Genomic DNA, 24,931 nt, shown 5'->3' with positions numbered 1-24,931 from the left:
CAGACAGAGTTTTGCCATGTGATCATCTAGTGAAAGAACATTTTGTCACCTAAGGGTGCTGCTCATTTTATCTTCATCTTTTCCTTAAGCTGCAAGTGAGGGAGAGCATGGGAGGCAATCCAGCACCAAAGCCTACCTTAGCTGCTCCGCTGTCCCTTCTGAAGGAGCCCATTTCCCTCCCCTGACTCACTGAGGCAAAGTTGCCCTTGTGAATACCCTGCTCATGAGGCAAAGAGCTTCTGGAGGCAGCGTTGTACTGCCCAGCAGTGGTGATGTAATTGCCAGCAGCATAGTCTTGGGTCAGAAGTCAAACAGGAGTGGGCTTGTAACTAGGAGATCAAAATATTTTCTCTGCCTTTTGCAATGGGATGTGTCCGTATTGTTCCCCCGCACGTCCCTCTTTGTTCACTATGACATATTTTATCATCTCAGTTCATGTTTGTGGTACATTGGGTCTTACTTTACAATGCAACAGAACTGTTTAAAATCTGTCAGACCACGGCTGCAGAGAGCACGCAGTGTGGCGGGAGGGAGAGCGTGGCTGTGTGGCCGGCTCGCTCGCTCTGCTCCCTTGGCCAAATTGCGAGCTACATAGAACTGAGATTTGTAGAGCATCAACAATCACATCTAGTTTGTGAGTCATGCTAAAATTATTTTCCTTGAGCTTGTGACTTTGAATTGGCTGTTTTTCTTTTAGCTTCTAAATCTGCCAGCCTGGCCATTGATTAAACTTCCAGCGACACAGAGGATTTGTGAAAACCAGGACTGTAGCTAATTCCACAGGCTCAAGAAATCAAAGCCTTTTCCTACCAGTTTCTCTAATTTTGTGCTTCACAGGAACAATGCGTGTCAGGTACCCAGCTTTGGAGCAGGTCACCTGAGAAATGTGCTTGAGCAACTGATGGACATTCCCTTTTCTAGCCACTCTCATCTTTGAATCAGTAGCATGCTCAGTGTCCTTGGCTTCATGACAAAAACTCCTCCCTTAATGTGAAACTTTAGTAGCTTTCAGTGTAGAAAATGCTCAGAAAGCATTAAATAATGTGTTAATTACCATGAAGAAGGAAAACTGTGTGTGACAGCTTGCTGTCCACTGCTTCTGAAAAGGACCGTGTTGTCGCGCACTTTATCACAGAGATGTACATTTTGCAGATGCATGATTTGCACTGGAGCACAATGCAGTGAAAGTATTAAAGGTTCCGCTAGCCATCAAAATTGTTGATTTTAATTATTAATGATGGCTTTTTTTATTATGCCCAGCTCCTGTGTTTACTGCCTGCTTTCAAAATGAATAAATTTTATCAAAACAAAAGAGAGAAAGCAAAAGGCAAACAAGTGGTTGTTGTAGGAGGTCACCCAGCAGCTTGAGCACAGACATACGTGTGTGCATGTGTGTGTCCCAGCTAGAGGGCTCGAGAAGAGCCTGCTGTAGCTGTGCCATCCCGCTCTGGCTCCTACAGGAACGCAAGAGCCTTCAGTGCCAAGGAACTGGCTTTGCGGAGTAAGATTGAAGCTGACAGCATTGTAACTGCTGGTATTTTATTGAGTGTGTTCCCTGAAAAATGTGCTGGCTGTGATCTTCCTTTTTTCAGGAGGCAGGATGGATGGAGCAGGACGTGTCTGTGGTGATGCACAGTGCTAGTACTCACTGGCTTGCAGAAGCAGGGCAGAAAATTCCACAAGCCATGCTGCCATATGTCAGAGACTGTGAAGAAACAGCAGTTGGTGCTCGGTCAGTCTGGATGGCAACAGAAGTCATTCCTCCCCAGAAGTGTCCCAGCAGCTACTGGGAAAAGACCCCTGTTGCCATCCATGCTGAACATGGCACCTGTACTGGTTTCTCCAGTTTTGTAGCCAAGCTGCTTGTACAATTATGCACCTCCTGTACTACAGCAGGATAGTTTTATTCAGCACTGCATATGTAATGATTACTTCTTAAACCTTGTCTTACTTATTGCCCATCTGAAAAGGCACTGGTAAAAATTAGCCTTTAGGCTGTTAGGGATTTCTTCTTTTCATTTGACTGCCAGTCTAGCTTTCAGACAGTGCAGTTTAAAGCTAGCGTTAGTGCAAAGAGACTCATCTCCCTGTCCCTCTGTTGTCAGCAGGGAGAGAGGCATCTCCATGATTCATGCAACCTGTGTTAGATGAATCACCCTGGAGCTGCCTGGTTAACCCTGTCTGTGTCCCTCTGAGAACCAAGGCAAGTAGTTTAAATGAGGTGAAGTGAATCCTACTTGCAGGGCCTGGCGCTCAGTTGTCCTGTCATGAACACAGTACAACAGAGAAGAAAAATTAGATCTTCGAAAAGAAAATAAACAACATATCTTCACTTACATGTTCATTTTTACATCTTCCATTTTGGAAAAGTGGAAGGCACATGCTGAAAGACATGGGAGTAAAGCCATGTTAATAAAAGAGGTGCCGTTGTTCAATTAAATAGACATTAATTACGCCTGACTGTGTAGAGCATCTCTCTCAAAGGCATTTTGTATGGCTCCAATCCGCTTACAGCCTGACGCTAGAGAAAGCGTGTGTTTTGCTGATAACCATGAGCCTGGGAGCCAGAAAATCCAAACAAGGCAGTGAATCACTGAGCAATCGCATGAAGCATCACTTTACTAGGTGCTGGTGCAGCGACCGGGCAGCCGAACGCTGAACCAGGGGCACTGGATGGACGATACTGTAAACGGGGAAAGACAAGAGCTGTTGGCTCCCTCCAAGCAGACCATATTTAGCTGTGGTTTTGTTACTGCTAGTCGTCTGTGTGGTAAAAAGAGAGCTGGGGAGGGATATGATGCCTAGATGCCATACTCCACCTGTGGCCTGATCTTCTTTTGGAAGAAGTGTGTAGCTGGTTTAGCCACTGCCACGTGTTGCGTGTTTTTACATATCACCTTTCTCCTAGTGGAAATGTGAATAACAGCACTGGCGTGACCTTGACTGAAACGGACCCGGCCGAACTCAGCTCTGCCTTGGCCGAACATCAACCATGTGCCACCACCCTTCCTCGAGGAGCGCACCAAGAGGGCGTTGGGGCCCTGAGGGCACCCACAGCCCTGCCCACCCTCCCAGCACTCCCCCCACCCTGCTCGGGACCCCATGTCAGCCCCTGCCCCAGTGATGGGATTCCTCCACCCAGACAATGAGCTCAAAACACCTTTTAATGAAGTGAAACCGGGAGGAGTTTTGCAAGCTGAGGTGGGGCGGAGAGCTCAGTGGTGCTCCCTTTTCATCCCAGGCAGGCCTGTCATGTAGATAAACGCAACCAGGACCTGAAAGTCAAGCTCTGGCCACCACATGGAATATTTTTAACGTAAATTTGCTTTTATTGGCAGGTTTTTGAGGGCTTCCTTTGTATTTTTGGGGGAGTACACCTGTACACCTGAGTATTGGCAATTACTGTTGGTAGCACTCGGTGTAAGAGTCTTGGGCACCACAGTGAAGAAGAAATTGCATTTGGAGCAAAAGAGCTTTTTCTGGATCTCCCTTCCACAGTTCTGAAGATCAAAGGCCCAGATTATTATGCTGAAGTTTCTAGCCTACAGTTTGCTGATGCAGAAGTTGCCTATCCTTAAATTACCACCATGACTTAGTACTATAGAATTGTTATTGAAATCTGTGAATCCTTCAGCTGCAAAGGAGACCCTGAACCCGATTGCACTGAGGACGGTGACATACTACAAAGATCTCAAATGCAAAAAAATGGTCTGTGCTGGTGCCATTTGTCTGAAGGTTTTTTTAGCTCAGTATTCGAAGAACATTTATGGCTAGCTCACATCCTACTATTATTAGTCTATCATAATTTTCTTTATTTGCATTGACTTCATTTGAAAAGCACATTTATTTATGCCATACACGACTTAATCCTGTTCCCTGGACAATTATTGGCAGAATTTGTTAACGTCAGTCAGTGCAAGGGTGGGAAATAGACAGTCCTTTTTCTAAGTAACTTTTACCGAAATAATCTGTTTTTGCCATTTGTTCTGTATCATTTTCTTTTTTTTCCACAGCTGATAGTAGTTTTGATTGTTTTTCTTTTCAGTTTTAACTATATTAAAAAGTAACTTTTATTTTATCGTGAACTGAACTGCATTACTTCCCCTGGCTGCTCATTTCTCACTCTCTGCAGAGTATTCAACTGTGCCAGCTCAATGCGTTAATGGGGAAAATACCTTTTGGATACCCATTACAGTCACCAAGGCTCTGCAGTGCATGGATATGGAGCACACCTTCCTTTTGGTACATCAGAATCCAGATTATCTGCAAGTAATAGACTAATGAGGGGTTCTCTGATGAGGTAGCTGATTAAAGGCGATCATATTCCGAGAGCTCTAATGCTGGCTTTTACTGCTATCTTGTGCACAAGGAGTACAGATCAGTGCCTCTTCCCTATCCTTGTGCTCCATCACCAAAGGATCATGTTCTGCTTTTGATGCGCGGTTAAAGAATTGTAAAAATGCTGCTGTGGTGTGGGAGAAAAGAAGGTGGTGGAACAAATTCAGTACTCCCTGCAAGCAATTGCTGGGAAAGGAATCTACCGAATTTATTCCTCTGAAGGGAGCAGTGGCTTTTTTTTTTAGATGGGGGGAAGGGGCACTTTCAGGTGCTCCTAATTCTGTTTCCCTAAAAATCAAAGTTTTATTATTCCTTAATTTCTGAGTGTCTTTCTCTGCCCCGTTCCCCACTTAAGACCCTCAGTAGTTCTCCTCAGGCACATAATCCTTCATTTCCCTACCTCATAGCTCCCAATTTCAGAGAACTTTAACCCTGGTGCCTTTCTCACTCGGCATGAACCTTCTTACCTGGTCATTGATTCAGGTCCTCTCTATGCACAACCCTTATGCCAGAAGGTGATTTGAGGAACTGCTTTGGCTTCATATACATAAATACAAAATGGCTAAAAAAAGTGTCAGCTAAAAAGCACTGTCTTTTTGTATCCAATGGAAAATTTCTGCCTAATTGCTCTGGGCATCACCTGGTCTAATTGTAACTGGCTGGAGAAGGATTGCAGAGCTGTTACTCTGCGATGTTTACTTCATCCTGGCTGCAGGGAGCATTCCTTTAAGACATGATTATTGAAGCAGAGCATGGATAAGAAATGGGTGAAAAACAATTGCTCTGAGTTTTAATATTGTGCCAGGCAGTAACATCCAAGCACTCGTGTGCTTTACGACAGCACCTGGTCTTACGGTCTGTCTCTTCTTCTGCCTGTGTCTCAGGCAGTCTGAGCTGCAGAAGTGTTGACCAGAGAAGAGTGCAAGAGGGCTGAGCAGTCCAGGACTGCATCAGCCTCCATTGATCTATGGGACTGTATTTGGAAATCCAAGCCTGCAGCTAGCCCTGTTGAGAAGGGCTCAGTTCATATATTTCATTAATCAGCTTGCTGTTATCCCTTACAAGAAAGTACCAGGAGGCTGAAAATGCTGCACGTCTCCCCAGCTTTTAAAAAAAGTAAGGAGAAGTTTCCCCCACAAATATAGTGATTGAAATTCATGAGTGCTGATGGCATTCCCTGAGGAACAAGATCTCTTCATCATGTGGAGGCAGACAGTAATACGGAATGGGACCTGGAGAGTTAATCATCCAGTTGGAAAACCCGAATAGGCTCAGAAGAGGCAGTACAAAAGAAAACACGTGCAAGTTTCCGAAGTGCAAGCGCTTCATGCCACAGTTGGGACAACTCTTATGGATGGCTTTATAGAAGAGAGATATTGTGTGGTCACTGGAGAGCTGTGTTTTCTTTGTCTGCCTTGAATTTTATGAAGAGGATATGGAAGATGATGTCTAGCAATTCCTAATCTAACACTAACCATAACTAAACACAAAGGCTTTTCTGACTTTGGTTTATTTCTGCTGTCTGAGCTTTCTACTATGATATATGTTAAACATTTGGGCGAGACGTTAGAACCTACAGTTCTTCTGAGATCAATCTGGCCATAAATCTCTCCAGTCCTGTGGTGGACAGGTTTTGCTCTTTTACTCACCGTGACAAATTACTGACAACTTAGAGAGAGCTAAGTGAACGCAAGGTGCAGAGCACAGTACTCCAACCACCCACTCACCTTCCTGATTTCCAGCACGTTTCAAAAAAAAAATGAGCAACTCAGTTGAGTATGCTGACAGCAAAAGTCTTTCTGCAAACCACTGGCCATGCCATAAACCTTCCCTGACAGAGATGTTGCTGCATTTTGTGCAGTAAGTATTAAAAAGTACTCTGTACATCCTATGCAGAGAGACGTGGTACTTCATGCTCTTTGGGACTGTCACTCAGCAGCAGAGACTCAGAGCCTGACGTGTAAGGGACAGGTGAGGTGGAGATGCAGGACTTGGGGCCAGTTCAGCTGCTGCCAAGCACTGAAATACAGGTGAAGGGAAACAGGACATATTTTTGCTCAGTTGTCCCCTTGGTAGATCTGAATAATTTCCATATACATTAATGAGTGCATATTACTTTGGGAAAAATTCCTGGCTTTTCAAACTTGAGAATGGGCTCAGGACATCCCTGAAAATCTTCATGAAAGACACAGGAATGCAATAAAGCAAAGGAAAAACAAAGCAAACAGATTGCAGTTGAATAAGTTTGTAAAGCTCTGCTTTTTCAGGGGAAAACCTACCAATTTTACAGCAGAGGAATGCGAAATAAGTGCTAGGCTGCAATCATAGCAAGAGATGTTCCTTTCTGCATATCGCTACTCCCTTTAATAAAGGTACGTTGTCAGTTAAGGCTTGCTCGCCTGTGGCAAGAAGGATGAGAAGAATGGGGTCCTGAAAAAAACATTCTTTCCCCTGCTCAGGAACAAAGTTGTTCAGACTTCCTACATTCAGGATAAGAATTACTCACCTATTAGATTCAGGGACTGATAGAGTAGGAGATTGTAAATATAAAGGAAAGCTGTAGGAGCTTGGTTTTGAGCTCGTCATAGTTAATCAGAGTCTGGATAATTAAGAGCTGACTATAGAGTTTCCATATACTTTTATATAAGTTGCAGTACCCCTATCGAGTAGTTCTGTGGAACTTTGTTGCTCTTCATTTGTTAATCAAGAAGTATTTTGCATATGTTGTTAGAAGTGTCATCTGGTGGCACACATTACAGGTTTGGATTTTTTTTTTCCTTCTGGCAAAATTTCTTCTGCCAATAAACTATGAGATTATAAAATTTTAAGGAGCAGACCCTGGGTTTGTGGCATGTACGCTATATATTCATCTTTCCTGTGGACAACATCAGCACTGTGCTACTCCAGCTTTGTGCAGACTTTGTGTGTTCTGATGCATCTTTGCCACCATTCAGCTGGAGGAACACTGAATTTATAGTTGGATGTTTTTTCAAGCCCTTGCCAGTAAAGTGTTGCAGTAGAAGTGAGAGCTGATTATGCAGTTCGGGAAACTGGGTGCAGTCACTTGGAGTCTGACAGAGAACTATAGGATTGTATACATTAGAGCTTTTTTAAAAAAACACAAAATAAAACAAAACAACAAAAAAACCAGAATAATATTCCTACTTTGAGGATAATTCCAAAGTAATATTCAGATTTTTTTTCCAAAGAACCCTTTTGTCCAGCAGGGGGTTAAGTGTATTTTGCAGACAGAGAACATAATACATTTACAGCATTTTATGCATTAATGAAACTTGTGTCATTTTTTAAACATCATTAATTTTGATAACGTTTGAATGAAAAACTGAGTGAGGCGAAGTGGCATGTATTATTTTGGATTTTTTCCACTTTCCTGTTTTCATCATGCAAGAACCAAATGTGTTTATTTTACTGGCAATATTAAGACAATCATATGATTTTGAGTAAGTCTTTTGAGATTGTTTGCAAGTTTTTGCTCTTCTGCATGTCTCCTTCCTCCCAGCTGGGGGCTGGCTGTTGTATGGAAAGGCCAACCACGTCACGGAAAAGCCCTGTCTCTGATCAGATGGGCTTAATATAAACCAGGTTTCCTGAGAAAGAATTAAAGAGGCAGCCCCAAAGCAGGAGAGGATTTACTCCAGCAGAGCAGCTCAGCGTACCGCAGCCCACCGAGAGAGAAGGGCAGTGTGAGCGAAGGACCCGGCTGCCTGGAGGAGCCTGGCAGAAGTAAGGCAGCGTTGGCTCGGACACAGTCTTTTACTGTCGGTGCTGGAGACCCAGACAGCTCAATGCAGTCCGGGCTATCAAAACCAGTTTGAACTCGGGACGCAGTGTGTGATAGGGACTTAGTTGGCTTTGTTTAATGAAGGATGATAATTTGTTAGGGGCGAAATCGTAAAATGTTCATGTTTGTGACCGTTTAGTGAGTGACTGTTTATTGCAGGTTGGGAGCTAGGCTCTGTTGTATGACTGAATTGGAGCTGGCTTTTCTCATCTGGTCTTTTCAGCCGGGAAACCGCAAGGAAAAAATGCATTTTAAAATTCAGCCACAGTAAATATTTAATTTTGTGTGTGAAGCAGCCTTTGCTTGGTGTGTGATTTCTAGTTTAGCTATATTTCTTGCTGAGAAAGTTGCTGTGACTGGGACCGTGCTAACAATCTCATTTTGCCCCTAAGTACTGCACATCACAGAAAATATTGCGTATGCGTTAATAAGTTCAGCTGGAGTGTGTATTTCTGTATGTTTGTCCTTCTGTGCATTTATTCACAGAAGTTGTCAGACAGTTTTGTGTGAAAAGGAATAGTGATTTGTACGTGTTGTTTCGATGCTTTGCTGTACTTTTCTTTGTTCACCACCCATTATTCAGGTTTGAAAGTGGTTGGATGCATTTTAGGGCCAGTTTTCTAATACTGTTTACTAATACAGAGAAGACAGCCGAGAAACATCAGGTATATGGTAAAAAGCAAAATGTCTAAGTAACTGTCACTTTGGGAACTGGAATGCATCAAAGTAACTTTCCTAAAAATGGTAGCTGTTGGCCCGTGAGAATGACATCAGTGTCCTCTGCCTCCAAGCAAGGCAAAATAGTGTTTGTGGGGTAAAATGTAATTGAGAGCCATGCTTAGATAAGAAGAGTGATCCTATCTAGCTGAATGTACAGTAAATAAAGTCGTTGATTTAATATCTGTACATTTCAGAGATTTTTCTCCCAGTGCTGCCTCCTATAGCAGCTAGAACCTATACCTCCTCAGAAAAGCTGTTGGACTTGACTGTGTCCTCCCTCTTGCCAGCAAAAAAGCCGTTGTCCGAAGCAGAGTCATTCTTTGTTTACCCAGCCGTAGACGAGACCCAAATCCATCCCATCATGGCAAGACTTGCTTGCATGGCTCTCTTCTCATATCAGGGTTGTCTAAGGGTGCAGCGAGTGATGCCTTATTGCTTTCCAAAAAGTTTCAGCTCTTAACTGAGACAAGGTGAAAGATGCTGTATGCTCAGCTGCAGTGGGAGTTGGAGGCAACGGGGACCAGTGCCTCTGTTTGCCCCCAGTTAAGCACAAAAGACGGGGAGAGGTACCTGTAGGTGCTGCCTGTACCACAGGCTGCCTCTCAGCAGGGACGCAGAGTCCATGTGGGACAGCTCTGGTGAACGCTGCCCCTTCCTTCTCCTCCTGGGACACAGCAATGCCTCACTCTCTCCGGGGCTGGGCTGCACCTAGCACAGCCGTGAGCTTGTAAAGGCTAAACAAAGATGGGATTTAGCACGTGAGGGTGGTATCATCCCTAGGAAAAAGCCTCTGACTCACTAACTAGAAATATTTCTTTGTGTACCACCAACTATGAAAGAGTGCAGAAAGTCTCATTTTGCTTTGGTTGTATACTAGATCCCTGTAGAAGAGCAGGACGTGCTGTCTTGAAGTTAATAAGAGAGTGCTAATGCATTTCTAGATGTTTTGTGGGTAATGCTTGTGATTTTCCTGTGTCTCACTAGGGGTAAAAAATGACCCTCAACAACGTTACCATGCGTCGCACCCACAACAACAGCCTGCAGCAGCAGCAGCAGCGATGGAGCATCCCTGCTGACGGAAGGAATCTGCTGATCCAGAAAGACTCCAACGAGTACCACCCACAGAAGCGATACACCATCAGTCCTGATGAATATTACAGAAAGAGCTGGTCCTCAGAGTCGTCTGACTCTGTCATCTCCTCTGAGTCCGGCAGCAATTGCTACCGGGTGGTGCTGATCGGGGAGCATGGCGTAGGCAAGTCCTCGCTAGCCAACATCTTTGCAGGGGTGCATGACAGCATCGACAGCGACTGTGAGGTGCTGGGAGGTAGGTTGTTAGGTCCTGGCATGTTTGTGCTTGCTGGCAATCAGCTCTGCTAGTAGTAATTGGCACAGAAAAACAGAGAGGCCAATTAATCAAAACTTGAGGTAACAAACATTTGGATCTGGTCATCAAAACTGATTCAACTCATGTATGTCTCTTAAGAAAACAAGAAAGCAAAATAAGATGAGTAAGATACTCACCAACAATGATTGAAAGCCTCTGAAAAAGAACAATTCAGATTCCCGTGCTATTTCATCCCAAAGTACCTGTTGGAAACTGCCTCATTCCTGCCTGTGATGATGCTACACAAATGGCTGGTTCAGCTTTCATGCTGGTCCAACATTTGTGTCACCACTGGCTCCACAGGGCTGGCTCCAGATTTCTGTGGGGGAGAGAAAATGACTGAAGGTCCTCATGGTCTATGAGAATGAAATATTTAGCTATAATATATAAAGAAAAATAGAAAAACCTCTGCTGAGTCCTTCAGTCGCCTCCAAAATATTTGCCATTAGAAGTCATCTCAGCCTTTCTGTATAAACTCATTGCCTCAGCGTAGGCTGTATGGAGTTTGAGTAAAACATGTCTCCTCCTCATTTCATTTTACTTGCACAGCATGGGTTCCCCCAGGGCAAGAACAGATAAAGGTCCTTCAGCAGTGTAGGAAAATTCCTATTGCCCAAACAGGGAAAAAAGGCACAAGCTGTCAGATTTTCTTTGATGCTTCCCCCTTGCTATCCTCCTCTGCTTTGTTTAGGATTGCAAAGTGTTCTTTAATACCAAAGATCAGATCACGCAGAAGGTGAAGCCGTGGCACAAAGTCCTGAGCTATATTGTATGCAAGATGTTGATGTGGAAGGTTTCTGCTGCAACAGAAATCTGCTGCAGCTCTAAGGACCCAGATGCTGTTACCTTCAGAGGACATACAGGTTGCGGGCTGGTTTTGCTTGTCAGTATGCAGGACTTTCAGTGAGGCACAGGCAGGACAGCTTTTTCTGTCTTTAGCTCTTCAGTTAAAAGAGGTTTTTGCCCAGGATTTAATACAGCCCAGAATCAGGAAGGTCAGACCCACATTTTCCTTGCTTGCTGTCACAGACTGGGGGCACAGATCTTTGTGCCTTTAGGGAAATTGAAGTTCCCCATGGTGCAGTCACTCCAAATCAGTTATTCAGGTGTGCTTTGTCTTCAGCTTCTACAACCGACTTTTCCCATAATCCCACCAGCTCCTCAGCCTGGACTATCTCTGATAAAAGTTTTCCTAGTGCTACACAAGTGAACTGGAGTAGGACCCTTGGGCAAGGAGTCAGAAAATGCAGCTGATTTGCTTTGCACAGCCCTGTCAGACAGTTTTCGTCTCCGTGCGAATCCACATGGTTTCCTCTTTCCTTTGCACTCCCAGCAATAGTGCTGGGAGTGAGCAGTGACAGATTTTCAAGGCCAGCTCTGCTGAGGTATTGGAAAACTTGCTGTTGTTTTATCTCTCCTTTTTTAGTGTCAGCTTCAAAATAAGCATAACATGAACCAATTGCCCACTTCCAGTGTGTTTTATATCCTGTGGAAGTTCCTTAGGACTGACCAAGGTGCAAACCAGTGCTGAATACGACCATTTGGGCATAATGTTTTTGAGGAGTGTGATTACATATTTGTAGCCTCTCCATGTGTAAGAGTGGAGAAGGAGTCGTCTGAATGTTGCCCTCTGATATATATGGAGCTTGTTCCCACACAGATGCTCAGTCAGTTGAAGAAACTATTCTCCAAACTTTAGCTTGCAAAATGGAAATCTTATTACAAGAGAGGATGGCTTCAGGATAGCCAACTCACAGAGGGAATCTAACTGCTTTTATAGACAGGCTTTGCTACTGACTGTAAGATTAAGCTAACTCATGAACACAAGTGTCATTCTACTGGGCCTGCAAGGGAAACTGCTGCTATTGATTAGCTCTGTCTTTTTAATCTTGCCATTTTAAGCTGCGTCAAGCCTGGGCTCTTTTTGATTTTATTTTAAATGTGTAATATTTTTGGCTCATTCTTTTGCATGGATGTAGATTCCTGGCTTTGAGGAAAGGCTCTCTTACAATTTAGGGGAAAGTTAATTCAATTAATGCCCAGCAGAAGTTCTTTGAGGCAAGGGTTAAGACACAGTCCTATTACAAGAGTGGTTGGGACAGACCCCTTAAACACTGCAGTGAGAGGCGTGGTTTGCTGGTTTGCTCAGAAGCCCAAAGCCTGGCATTTTTCAGTCACCAGCAACACCAGGCTAGAGAGGGGCCCAAACCCCGTATTGCTCATCCAAATGTCCCCAGGTTTGGGGGAAAGAAGGAAGGTTAGTATTTGCAGCAGAAGCTAGACTGAGATTTCACAGCAAGGGTTGATTGAAATTAAGAGTGGGAACAGCCCCCCCCAGATCTAAGCAGAACGTTGTCATGTGGCATTTATAATCTAGGTATGAATTTTTGTGGCCACTGTACAAAATAACTGAACTTCTGTGGTTTGTTGATTCCTTTGCTTTTTGACATCAAAGGTAATGTGGGAAACCGTGAAATGGGACAGAACTAGGACGCAGCAGAAGTCTCAGCCTCTCTAAAACTCAACAGCCCTTGTCTCACAAAACCCCATCCTCATTGCTTGGTAGGCTGTTGGTTGATTGCTCTCAGCAGCAGTGACTGTTCACCCGTAAACTGTCCCTGCTAAAGCGAAAGCAAATATTTTCCATTACTCAGCCTCGCTGGACTCTGCTGCTCCCATGGGGCAAATGTTCAGCCTTTGGTTATTTCTTCCACTGGTTCTATTTTCTCTCTCCCACATAAGATAAAGAGGGTATCAGCCAAAATAATGAAAATTTCGTTTCCTGATCTTTCAGCCTCCTTCATATATGATGGAAAGTAGGACAACCAGTAATGAACAGAGGGCAGGTTCAGTGCTGATGGAAATGAGGAAAGAACTGAATGTGAGCCAGCATAAAATTTGGCTCAATAACTTGAACTGTGAACAAATTATACATATTCAACTACTTGGTTTTTGTAAGCTACATGATGCTACAAAATAATATATTCACAACATTTCTACTTTTCTTTACAGAAGACACATACGAAAGAACCCTGATGGTGGATGGGGAAAGTGCAACCATTATACTGCTCGACATGTGGGATAATAAGGTACTTTTATTTGTTCTAGTCAAATGACAAAAGAAAAGTGCATATGAGTGACTGCTCATATCAAAAGTAGGTATCTTTTGGGAAGAAAGTAGGTGTTTTCCATACTTCAGCATCAGGGAAAATACAGTTTTAACCCCACCCCCACACCAAGCCAAGCATGCCTAAGAGCTCTGTAGTGTGAGCCTGAGAAGAGCAAGCCTTCTTTATTTTTTTAATGATAAAAAAAAAACATTCAAGCCATTTTCCAGACCATGTTCATTCCAGTCTAAAGCCAGCACAATGAATTATTTGGGGCAAGTTTTGCCCTCCTTTGTGGTGAAGTATTCATACCATCACTGCATTGGAATTACTTTTAGTATAACTGTGATTCAAACTGTACCCATTACAGTTACAGCAGGAATGTATTTGGATTCTTTAACGTTATACTTTCAAAGTAAAATCTGCTCTGAGCATAACAATGTCTGACCGTTTAATTTGCACAGCGTGAGGGCGAATGGATTCGAGACCACTGCATGCAAGTGGGAGATGCATACTTGATTGTCTACTCCATCACAGACCGAGCAAGCTTTGAGAAGGCCTCCGAACTCAGAATACAGCTCCGCAGGGCACGCCAGAAAGAAGACATCCCTATTATTTTGGTTGGCAACAAAAGTGACCTTGTCAGGTGCCGCGAAGTTTCAGTGGCAGGTAAGGAAAATGATGAGGATAAAACCCATGTAAACATTAGGAGTCATCTGCATTGAATGAAATGCAGAGCTCTGGCTGAAGGAGTAGGCTGTAACCAGGACTGGGCAATAAAAGAGCAGGAAAACAACAGAGGATTGGAACAGAGGGCAGAGGACTGGGAGGGGTCTGCCAGGTCCTTAAGCCTCCCTTGGTAATACTGTTACATGTCAGATAATCCCTTTCCTAAATTTATTAAGTACCATCATAAAAGCAGCTTGGAATTTCTTCCCTGCCAGCTCCTAGTGTAAGACCAGTGCAGTGTGTGATTTCTCTGGTAGCTGGAAACCCTTTGGATTTCCAATACATCTTTATGTATAATGAGTTTAGCCCCCTTTATTCTGCTGCCAAAGATTATCTCTTTTTTTATAACCAGCTCTCTGTCCTCCCTGATGAATTAAAATTCCCTCTCACCCTTCGTTTTGCTAGTCTGGGCAGGGACCATGCAGCCTTTCAGGAGAGGTCTCCTTGCTACCTTGCTTCGGGATGCTGAAACAGCCCTCCCTCTGCTGCACACAAATGAATAACCACTAAGCCCATAAATAGGAATGAAGAGACTGCTGGGAAAGCTGCTGCTGGTTCTCAAGGTCTGCAGTCAGTAAAATCTCTTCTTGGAGAGTCTTCACTGAAGCTTAGGTGACACAACATAACACACAGCAATGCATTCATCTTGGCCCATCAGAAACATGGGTTCCTCTGCTCAGCATTTTCTTCTCTCTGCAGCTGTTCCTCTTCTATTTCCCAGTTGATCTAGACTTTTTTTCACTGGGGATGTGCACAGTTCCTCTGGCTTCTGTCACAGTTGCCCCAAGTGAGGAGTTTGCGCTGAGGTACCTCACAGGAGACCAGGAATGCCTATTTGCCATCTCATTCCTCTCTGCCCCACTTGAAAAATCTTTTGAAAGATGGCAGGTGCATTCAGGTCACTTTAGTCATCCTGGGGATGAATTCATACCAAGCCAGAAGACAGAATAAATTGGCTTGTGTGTGAAAGACAGCTGTGAGATTTAGCTTAGGCTCACGTAATTAAGGATAAGAACTATGACTGCAGCTATATCTCTGAAGCCATAGGCATAGCTCTGCCTTTATTTAAGAGTTTTGTACATGTGCACACTGAAGTTGTTACTGTCTCAAGACCCTGGTTTACACCCATGACCCATGGAGGAGGACTGGGCCTTGCCTCTTACCCTGTGCTATGTGCATGGAGGGTGCTGTCATCACCCTTTAATGCAACTTGAGAGAGTCAGCACGTAAGATGACCAGTGGTTTTGAGTCATGGCTGACCTCTCAGTCTTTGGTGTCTTGGCAGGAGTCGATCAGCCCCAGCTCCCTTCATAGCTGACGGCAGGGACTGGGCTTTTCCAAGAGGGGATTTACCCTTCCTTGCTGGGCAGGGAGTGTGACACAGAGCAGATGAATCATGGGCTAGCAGGGAGCAGCAAGTGATTAAAGGCTTATCCGTACCTATATTAGGCTTGAGGAATTCCCCCGGTGGCACTGGCTCCCTGCACGTGGCAGCCTGCCTCCGCTTTGCCTTCCCCCTGCTCGCGACACCTCGTGACATCTCCACCTTACAATTTTGCAGAGGGACGAGCCTGCGCCGTCGTGTTTGACTGCAAGTTCATCGAGACCTCGGCAGCCGTGCAGCACAACGTGAAAGAGCTGTTTGAAGGCATCGTGCGGCAAGTCCGGCTCCGGAGGGACAGCAAGGAAAAGAATGAGAAGCGGCTCGCGTACCAGAAACGGAGAGAGAGCATCCCAAAGAAAGCCAGGCGGTTTTGGGGCAAAATAGTTGCCAAGAACAACAAGAACATGGCCTTCAAACTCAAGTCCAAGTCTTGCCATGACCTATCGGTACTTTAAGAACGCTGGACTCTGCCAGAGCTTGTGGCATTTTGTGGACATTATCTAACTATGTCGTGGGACAATCAATCAATCTATATTAGATTGGGCTATCAAAGTGACTTAGGTTCACAGTTGTGATTGTGATGATATGTGCTGGCATAAGAACAGCACAGTGCATGGAAATATCTCTCTTTTTTTGTTGGTAGTTTTAGAAGAGAAGTATAGACCAGAATGACCCAAAGTTATTCTGGGAAGTGTTCTGGAATATACCTGTTGTTTCTCCTCTCACCTTTGGATAATAGTGTAAGAACCTCGAACTGCCATGACTTGGGAAGTGAATACTACAATCTTTATTCTTTATCCTTATTATTATTATTATTTCTTTTTTAAAACTGTGTAAAGAATGGATGAATTGACTGGGGATTGGTCCTTTGCCAGTTGGCTGGTCAGGCTTGAGCACCCGCAGCTGAAAAATCTGCATTTTTGTAGAATAGCCACCAAGACACTTTTTTTTTTTTATTTCAAGGATTGGTTTTAATGAGTTTACACATCTCTTACTTTGAAAATATTTAAAGGAAAAATCCTATAATCAAACAAATTTTCCTCTCATTTTCATATTATGGGACTGTTTAAAAACCATAGTAAAATAAAAATTAAAGTGCAAGTTGTATCAAAGTGCATCACGTGCAGGATGCCAAACCTTTATAAATCACCTAAGCTTTTTTAAGGAACCACATGGACTTCTTGTATCCAGCCTTGGCCTTTCTCTATGCCAGAGCTACGCTGTATTTATTGTTGTGCAAAATTACAAGCATTTTAATGTTGAGGGGAAATGTATTTATTACCAAGTTTCTTAAAAGAATAATATTAATTTTATTACTGTTTTCTATCTAATATCTTTTTTTCAGATATGCAAGTTTTTACTTACATGCCTTGTAATAAAATAAATAAAATATATGACTGCTTTTGAGCCTCAGTGGGAAATCCCTAAGACATTTTTCAAGTTGAGAAAATATTTTGAATGCTGGGCAAGATTGCTATATGGCAAGTACAGTGAGGATTCCTTACATCTCTGGACACAGGCTACTTAGCAACCTAGGATCACAAAGCAAGAATTACCCACAGCCCCAAAGCTATGAGTGCATGGTATCCCTCATGTGCAAATGTGGTTGTGGTGATAGAGATAAAAATAAATCATTCTTAAAAAACGGTATTTGGCCCTAAGCCTGAAAACACTTTAGAAATGCAGATGAATACCCTTACCCCAATTCTGGAGATGAGAAGAAGTGAAATGCTACATTCAGGGACAGAAAGTAGGTAGCTGGCATGGTGTGCCCTAATCCTTAATTACTGTTGGGCATAATTGTGTTATTTTCCTCCTGACTATGCTGGTTTTTGTAGGCACACCGCAGCATTCAAGGTAGAGGTACAGTCATTACATTTTGCCTGCAGATGGCTCAAAAAAGCCAAGTCTCCAGCCTGGCAGCTCATCTTCCTTGACTATGAAGACAACAAAATGAAGCGCTAAGGTGAGAATCGGGTTCCCCATCTTGGGCTGCTCAGCTTTTGTGCACCACCAAATGCTCTGGAAAGGAGTGAGCTTGCTGAGTGTTTGCCCAAAACTGCCTCTGCTGAGGGGATGACTTGAATGGTTCTCTAAGGGTAAAATACCATGTTGCAGGATGACTCTCCACTTGTGCAGTATTCAGATTTCCCTGGAAGGGAATTCCTGATCTAGAATAATCTATTGGCAAGAACAGAAAACATTTTGAATAGAGCACAGACAAGATCCCTGTTGCCAGATTTTGAATGAATGCTTTTAAGTTGTCAGCATGCAACTTAATGTCGACCCAGAGCAGTCTAGAGAATGATACTCACTCTGACAACAGTTTTCAGAACTTTTAAACTCTCCGAACCTTTTCCTCATTCAAGAATGGAAACAAAATCTCACAAATTAAACACATTTTAAAGATTATTTTTAAGACCTGAAAGTGTAGCTGAACTCAACCAGCACATTTCCTTAGTCTGTTCTATATCTGTCAAGCCATGGACCCAACAAATCTAAATCAAGCAGGTTTTGAACAAATGTAAAACATCCATGTTGATCATACAGCCTTTAGGGGTAAAAGCCATCCACGTTCACAGCATCACTGAATCACTGAATTCAGCGTCACTGAATGCATAGACAGTATCAACACAGACTTGGGAGTTACCAAGTAAGTTTTCATGCCCTCACTCATCTCCTTCTAATCCTTCCCAGGAAAACAAAATTTCCTTCTAAAATATATTTTTTAAAGAAAAAACCCGGTGTGGTAGGCCCATTCCCAGAGCTGTCAGAAGCTCTGCATACTGTATCACCATGTTTTTCCAGTGGCCATGGGGAACAGACATCACTGCAAGTCTGTCTTCTGGGGCTGCTGCTGGACCAGGGCTGGTCCCTCAGAATAGCGCAGCACTGCCTTTGGACCAAAATAATTTAAAGAGCTGCTTCCATCTTCCATGTCCCAGTCAACCTCCCGCTGGCCCTCTTGGTCCACCCTGCAGGCTCCTGCCTTGCCCTTGAGTTTTCAAGGGAGAGCATGGAGGAAGCTGTGGGGTGAAGAACCATCATCATCATTATCATCCCCTCCATGGAGCTGTTGCTTCAGTTTGCTCAGACACCGTCAGGGCATGTTACTGTTCAGCCTCTGGATGTGGAGTGAGGCAGTTGGTGCTGAGCATCCACACTCTGCATGTTTCAGGGCTTTTCTTGCTTTGGACCTGGTCTAGCCTGGTCCTGTGGACTGATTGCCCACCTGGGACTACAATGCTTGAGTTGCACTCCTGAAGGGCACCGTGAGTTTCCCCTGAAAGGGACCCCGGTCTCTGCTGTGATTTGCATGGCTCCAGCGAGCTGGGCACAGAGGAAGGGCCAGGGCTTTCTTCTGCAGCTTATGAGATGAATCTGAGTCATGGTTTTAGCTGATCATCACCACATTGTCAAATACAGAATTGCTTACTATATATAAGAGCTAGTGTACCTGGAATGACTAATTAATACTAGTTTAATCTGGAATGCTGACATTTCAAACCCTTAATATTCACAGTCCCTCTGTTCATCTCAGACATGAGCATCCAAAACTGTGGAATGGATCAATCAGTGGTTCTAATCACTGCCCTGGCTATTTATTAAGTCAGGGCTGCAATGACAGATCCTAATGCGATAATTACAATGCCGGTCCCAGAGATCTGGCAGTAGCTGTGGAATACGTGAGTCATAGCAGTGAGCACACCCAGGCCAAAATGGCAAAATCACGGAGTCCAAATAAAATAAAATAAAATAAGTACAGTAAAAAAAAAAAAAAAAAAAAAAAAAAAAAAAGGTCTAGAGTCTAAGAACACACAAAATGCCAATTATAGTGTAACAGCTGTTATAAAAAGCTCTTTTTAGGAAGATAGATCAGATCAGCAAGAGGAATTAGGGGGCATGTTCAGCTTTAATTAATTTAATCATGACAGATTCACTGCAAGAAAAAAAGGTTTACTTATGCTTTGGGACAAAACTACACTAAAGAATTATTCATTATTATGGCACTATGTGGATTTGCAGGGTGCTACACACTTCTGGACTTGGGAGAAGCCTTGATAAAATTTAGTCAAGTAAAAGAAAGGCATTTTCAGTAAAATCAATGGATGCGCTGTGGATTTAACCCTCACATATACAAGCCTTTCAACATCAATCCCTTGGAAAGCTTTAAAGAACATGGGCCACAGTTCTCTCTCTTGGGCTATTTGGAGTTCAGATATAAATGGAAGAAAGGGCTCCTCACAGCAGCAGTCATGGTGAGGATAATGTGATCTACATGGGGCTGCAGCAGAGGAAGGCAGCAGGTTATTTCTGTGCAGTATTGTCTCTCCGATCAGCTACAGCTCTTCTTTCTCTCTGGAAAGGCTTTTTAGAGAAAGCTGTGGCACCCAGAGAAGATATAAGCGCTAGGGAGTACTAATGGTGTTTTACTGGTGAGATCCCTGGACTAATAAATTCTTGAATCTCCAAAAGTGAACCCTGCAACTCATTCCTTGCCATGCCTCTGAAGACTGTAGAGTTGAACATATTCAATAAATCATTCCTGTGTCTGACACACAAGTGCAGGACATTAAAGCAGATGAGAGCTGTGGGGCCAGCCCTCCTCTGACTCTCTTTTCTGGACCCACTAGAGACTGTTGTTCAGGTAGGAAGGCAAATGCTGTGGGCTGTGGTGGTGTTCAGCATACTGCTGGCTTCCAGATGCACAAAATAATATTTAACGAGAACTGTCTACCTTGCCTGTGGTCCCTGTCAGTTCTGGTTCAGTGGTGTAGCACAGGACTGACACAGCAGGACAAAATGTGGTTTCTTTCGTGCGTGTCCACTCATAGGACCCATGCAACGCTAAGTGTGTGGTAGCACCCAAGGCACACGTGGCATCCTCTGTTAAAATTATGCTAAATGTCACATTGCTGGTCATACTTTTAAATGTGGCAGACTCTGTGGGAGATTTATACAGTGACCCCCAGGTCTCTAAATGTAGCCCTGTCCAGTTAAAAAAGGGAACACCATGCTATGCTCTTCACTGTGCTCCAGAAAGGCTGTGGAGAAGCCTTGCTCCTGCCATTGCTTCCAGAAGCAACCATGGGCCAGTGATCTGCAAGTATAGGGGCCCAGCACGGGGTAGGGACAGCTGCAGGAAACAGGGTGAATTCCAGAATCTGCCACGACCAGAGAATGTATGTTGTTAGCGTGCAGCCTGACAACCTCCCCAACCTGCCCCCTCCTTATAGTGCTCTCGCCCCAGAAATCTCCTACAGACGTCGTGGTGAGCCCAACCTGCTCTCTCAGTGACAACCTCACACAAGGGCCGGCAACATTTCTGCATTTATCCTCTGTGATCACATAGGCAAGATCATCAAAGTAGTGGCTTTTTGCCTAGAGACAATGAAATTCAGGGTACTAATGTGGTTTAACCCCAGCCAGGAACTAAGCACCACACAGCTGCTCGCTTGTTCCTCCTCGTCTCCCCTGCCCCGGTGGGATGGGGAGGAGAATCGAAAACAAGTAAAACTTGTGGGTTGAGAAAAGAACACTTTAATAATTGAAATAAAAAATAAAATGTAATAATAATAGTAATGAAGGGAAGATAACAAAAAGAGAGTGAAATATAACCCAAGAAAAACAAGTGATGCACAGTGCAATTGTTCACTACCTGCTCACCAATGCTCAGCCAGTCCCTGAGCAGCAATCTGCTCTTCCCAGCCAACTCCCCCCCCCAGTTTATATACTGGGCATGACATCACACAGTATGGAATACCCCATTGGCCAGTTTGGGTCAGCTGTCCTGGCTGTGTCCCCTCCCAGCTTCTTGTGCCCCTCCAGCCTCCTCGCTGGCTGGGCATGAGAAGCTGAAAAATCCTTGACTTAGTCTAAACACTACTTAGCAACAACTGAAAATATCAGTTTGTTATCAACATTATTCTCATACTAAATTCCAAACACAGCGCTATACCAGCTACTAGGAAGAAAATTAACTCTATCCCAGCCAAAACCCGGACAACTAATTACTTGTGATTTTAGCAATTTTGTTGCAACAGGTTCCCTGCTGCCAGACAGTGAGGACAAGGCATCCACGTGAGAGCACACAGTCCTGTGTGGGTCGCTTTACACCATCAGCACTGTCTCATCTCCTGGTTAATAATTTGCTGAGAAAATGATTAGTGTAACACAATTCTTCTAAGTTTTGAAACTTATGCCTGAGTAATTTTAAAATCCAATTATTTTCTAAGAGGCAGTTGTTTCTAAGCAGATACTCTGTGTGTGTGTACTCAAAAGCCTCCAGGTAGACACAGGTTGCCAGGAGCCAAACTCTGACTGCTCTTTGGGCCAACAGGAGAAAGGGAGGTGGGAATTTTCTATGAGAAAATTCAGACTATCACATGGATACACTGCATGGTGTCCGACTTCAACTGCTGCATCCGTACATACTGCATTCAGGGACTAGTGTTTCTTCCCCACTTGCACTGCTCTCTTGGTGTCTACAGCGAGCGCCAGGATGCCACATCCCCCACTGGACCTGACGCTGCCCACCTGAGGCAAGGGGAGCAGCGGGGGAGTTGGGGGGGAGCACTGGGCAGGCACTGGGCAGGCACTGGGCAGGCAACGCTCCCACGCAAGGGTGAGGGGCAGCACAGCGATCGCCCCTCTGGAAGAAGGACCTCCAGCTCTGCTGAGTTTTGCACCCATTCTCCTCTGACTCTGCCTGGGTTTCACTGATTTGCTTAACGGTTTAACTTCCACTGAACTCAGAACGGACCTCAATAACTTTTACATGGCCAGGATGCTATTTCGGTGTCTACCTGTGGCTTTCACTAGCTTGTATGTATTTCTCCAATTCACAGCTTTGCTCTGAAGTTGCTCAGGATGTATTTTCTCCCTAAATACTGTTGAATCACTGAGTGATGCCTAGTAGGATGTTGTCAAGCTTTGCCACCATAATGTCATTTTAGTTGCTTTAGTTTTATTTTCAGTCTTCTGTGCTTTAAGATTTTCCTCCTCCCCTTGATGCAACCTTGTGGCATGAATGGCTGCATTTGCTTCTCCTCAACTTGCTCCATTCAGAAGTAAGCCATGGCGGCTGGGATGCTCCCTTAGCTTACCCATGGCAGGATTTGTGCCAGTAGTTGTACTTGGGAGCTACCCAGCCCCACCAAGGATATGTGTAAAATCCTTCGTCACATGGGCTTCCACTGGAGAAGCTCCCCTGGCATCTGTGCTGTGTCTGGGATCTTGTGCCCAGCTGATGAAGCCCAGAGAACAGAGCTGCCTAGTGCAGCTGTATTGACAAAATCAATCAATAAATGTGAAAGCAGGAAGAAGGACACTTGCAGCTAGTCCTTGCAGATGTTCGCTCAAGCAAGGAGTCCAGCTGATGGTACTTAACACTTCGAGGACTAGACAGTGTCCTTTTTATTGAATCAAGAAAGGACTAAGTGCCAAAAGAGGATCTGTTGCTTTGTTTGTGAGTAAGAAGTTATATCATTCTCCCACATGAAAAGGAAATACGTCATGGTTTCATCTGGTCCATCTGATACTTTCTTTAAGGTGTACTCTTATCTCCAATGGGTAGGGCCTGAAAATTTTCTGCACTTTGGCACACACTGAAACAAGATATTGTACTGAGACTAATCACAGACTTTTCTCTAAACTGCTCAGAGCTGGAGGCATGTTGGATGGAGAAAAATAAAATTTCCGTGCAAGTATAATTTTCCATTTAGGTTATGCAGGCAATCCCTTCCATAACTTGCAGACCCGATTACCAAAAGCCATTAAAAACGGCTACAGTCCATGAAACAGCATGTAGGTCCACTAACTGACTTCACATTTGCTCTGAAAAAGTAATTTCATGCATAGAATTTGGTTGGAAAGAGGCCTCTCTGAGCTTACAGCAACTCTAGGGTTAAGGATGACATCTTAATCTTATTCCTTATCCTTTCCTTGACTTCAGATCTGATTGTAGCCAGGCTACTCAACAAACAAGTATCTCAGCTTGCCCTCTGCATGCTGAGAGTAGTACTGCCTCCTTTTCTACCACATGTGGTTGAAAGATATCATTCTGAATGTGTGTGCAGGACTCAATGCTGCCTGCTGCGTTTTGGGAGGCGCATTTCTTTGGAAGCAGTAGGTGACCTCCAGCCCTGCCAGCCCTCATGCACAGTACAGTGCACGTGCTTCCCAGGGACCTGAGGATGATAAGAAACATGGGATCTTCCACGAGGAGTTTGAAGACTTCTGGGCCTGCCAGCTGGGAGAGGTGCAGGCAAACCTTGCCCATGGTCCAGCCCCACATCCAAAGGTGGCTACTTTAATATTTCCTACCTGCAGTATTTCATCAGCATGGTGATTGAACACTTCTATTTAAATAGAAGAGAGAAATGACCAGAGTGCTTTAGAGCCACAAAAGAACTGTTGTTGGTTTTAAATACTTGGCTCTGGAAGGCAGGATTTGCTACGAGTACCATATGTACTGTGCAGAACATCTACATCCCTGCTGGATGGCACCTGCTAAAGTATAAGCTACCAGTGACTGTTTTGGTTTCCAGAGTGGAAACTTGGAGGGGAAAAATGCTTGTTCCTGGTCCTGCTGTGGGAGTCACAAGGTCTTGGTTACAACAGTTGGGAGGGATGTATGGTAGAGGAAACCCTTCTGCAGAACTGTAGCCTCAGACACTGTGCAGGCTCTGTCACTGTGCATTTACTGCAGTGATTTTGGCTATCCTTGGCAAAGTCTTTGCCAAAGTTTACTGAAATACAAGTAAACCAACAAATTCTTCCCCCTCTAATTAAAAAAGGAGTTTAGCATGATGGCAAGCCAATGTATGTATAATAGATAGTTATATAGTGTTGAGATTTTGACCTTGAACCACAAGATTAAAAACTGGATGTGTCTTCAGAAGCCACACTATTGTCTGCATGCAATATGTATTTAAAGCAGCTACAGAAACATTAACCACATTTACAGAAATAGAAGACCGTAGTCAGCTATTGATGCACATGCTAAAGTCTATCATAAATAACAGTCTAGCTAAAGAAAATGAAACTACATTAAGTCTAAATAGGAAAAAACGACAGTGTTTCTAATGTGACTCTCCACAGATCTGCAAGGATTTTAGCATAGCACAAGCATCCCTGCACAGCACCTCTGAACCCCCCCTGGAAGACCACGTACCACTATCCCACTGCTTTGCCTGCTGACGTCCTGCCACCCCGAGCTGCGTAGTAGCATTTAATGCTGCTCACTTCTGTAAGAGACTGTGTTGACTTGCTGACTCAACATCGCTGCTGCCTCGACATCCTGTCATTGTAGGGGAGTACGCACAAGGTGTCCCTGAAGACGCCACCACATCCGCGCCTGCTGAGCTGTGCTTGCCCACAAGCAAGGTGAAGAAACCACCATGAGCACCTGGGCATGCGCCCATGGAGGAACAGGGGGCGGCACACTGGATAATGAGTTCTGT

At 44.1% G+C, this 24,931-nt stretch overlaps 2 protein-coding genes across 2 annotated transcripts in view; both read left to right on the top strand.

Annotated features, from left to right (window-relative positions):
* Positions 1-24,931, top strand: part of VIRMA (vir like m6A methyltransferase associated) — a 696,173-nt gene that overhangs the window by 142,059 nt on the left and 529,183 nt on the right. The gene's annotated exons all lie outside the window — the stretch shown is intronic.
* On the top strand, positions 7,904-16,830 carry GEM (GTP binding protein overexpressed in skeletal muscle). Its single transcript, XM_049826342.1, has 5 exons — positions 7,904-8,082; positions 9,845-10,187; positions 13,260-13,336; positions 13,819-14,023; positions 15,645-16,830. Exons 2-5 carry the CDS (start codon positions 9,854-9,856, stop codon positions 15,920-15,922), a joined length of 894 nt encoding a protein of 297 aa, XP_049682299.1. The 5' UTR covers positions 7,904-8,082; positions 9,845-9,853; the 3' UTR covers positions 15,923-16,830.

Source organism: Accipiter gentilis, chromosome 2 (genome assembly GCF_929443795.1).
Source record: "Accipiter gentilis chromosome 2, bAccGen1.1, whole genome shotgun sequence".
In the NCBI taxonomy this organism is placed as follows: Eukaryota; Metazoa; Chordata; class Aves; order Accipitriformes; family Accipitridae; genus Astur; species Astur gentilis.
The sequence above is the reverse complement of the archived record's forward strand: the minus strand, read 5'-3'. Positions and strand labels throughout refer to the sequence as shown.

Bases quoted from the DNA above. Each gene is read 5' to 3' on its own strand.
- GEM (XM_049826342.1), top strand. From the start codon at position 9,854: ATGACCCTCAACAACGTTACCATGCGTCGCACCCACAACAACAGCCTG. The intron at 10,188-13,259 runs GTAGGTTGTTAG...TTTTCTTTACAG, and splicing joins CGACTGTGAGGTGCTGGGAG to AAGACACATACGAAAGAACC. The intron at 13,337-13,818 runs GTACTTTTATTT...TAATTTGCACAG, and splicing joins TCGACATGTGGGATAATAAG to CGTGAGGGCGAATGGATTCG.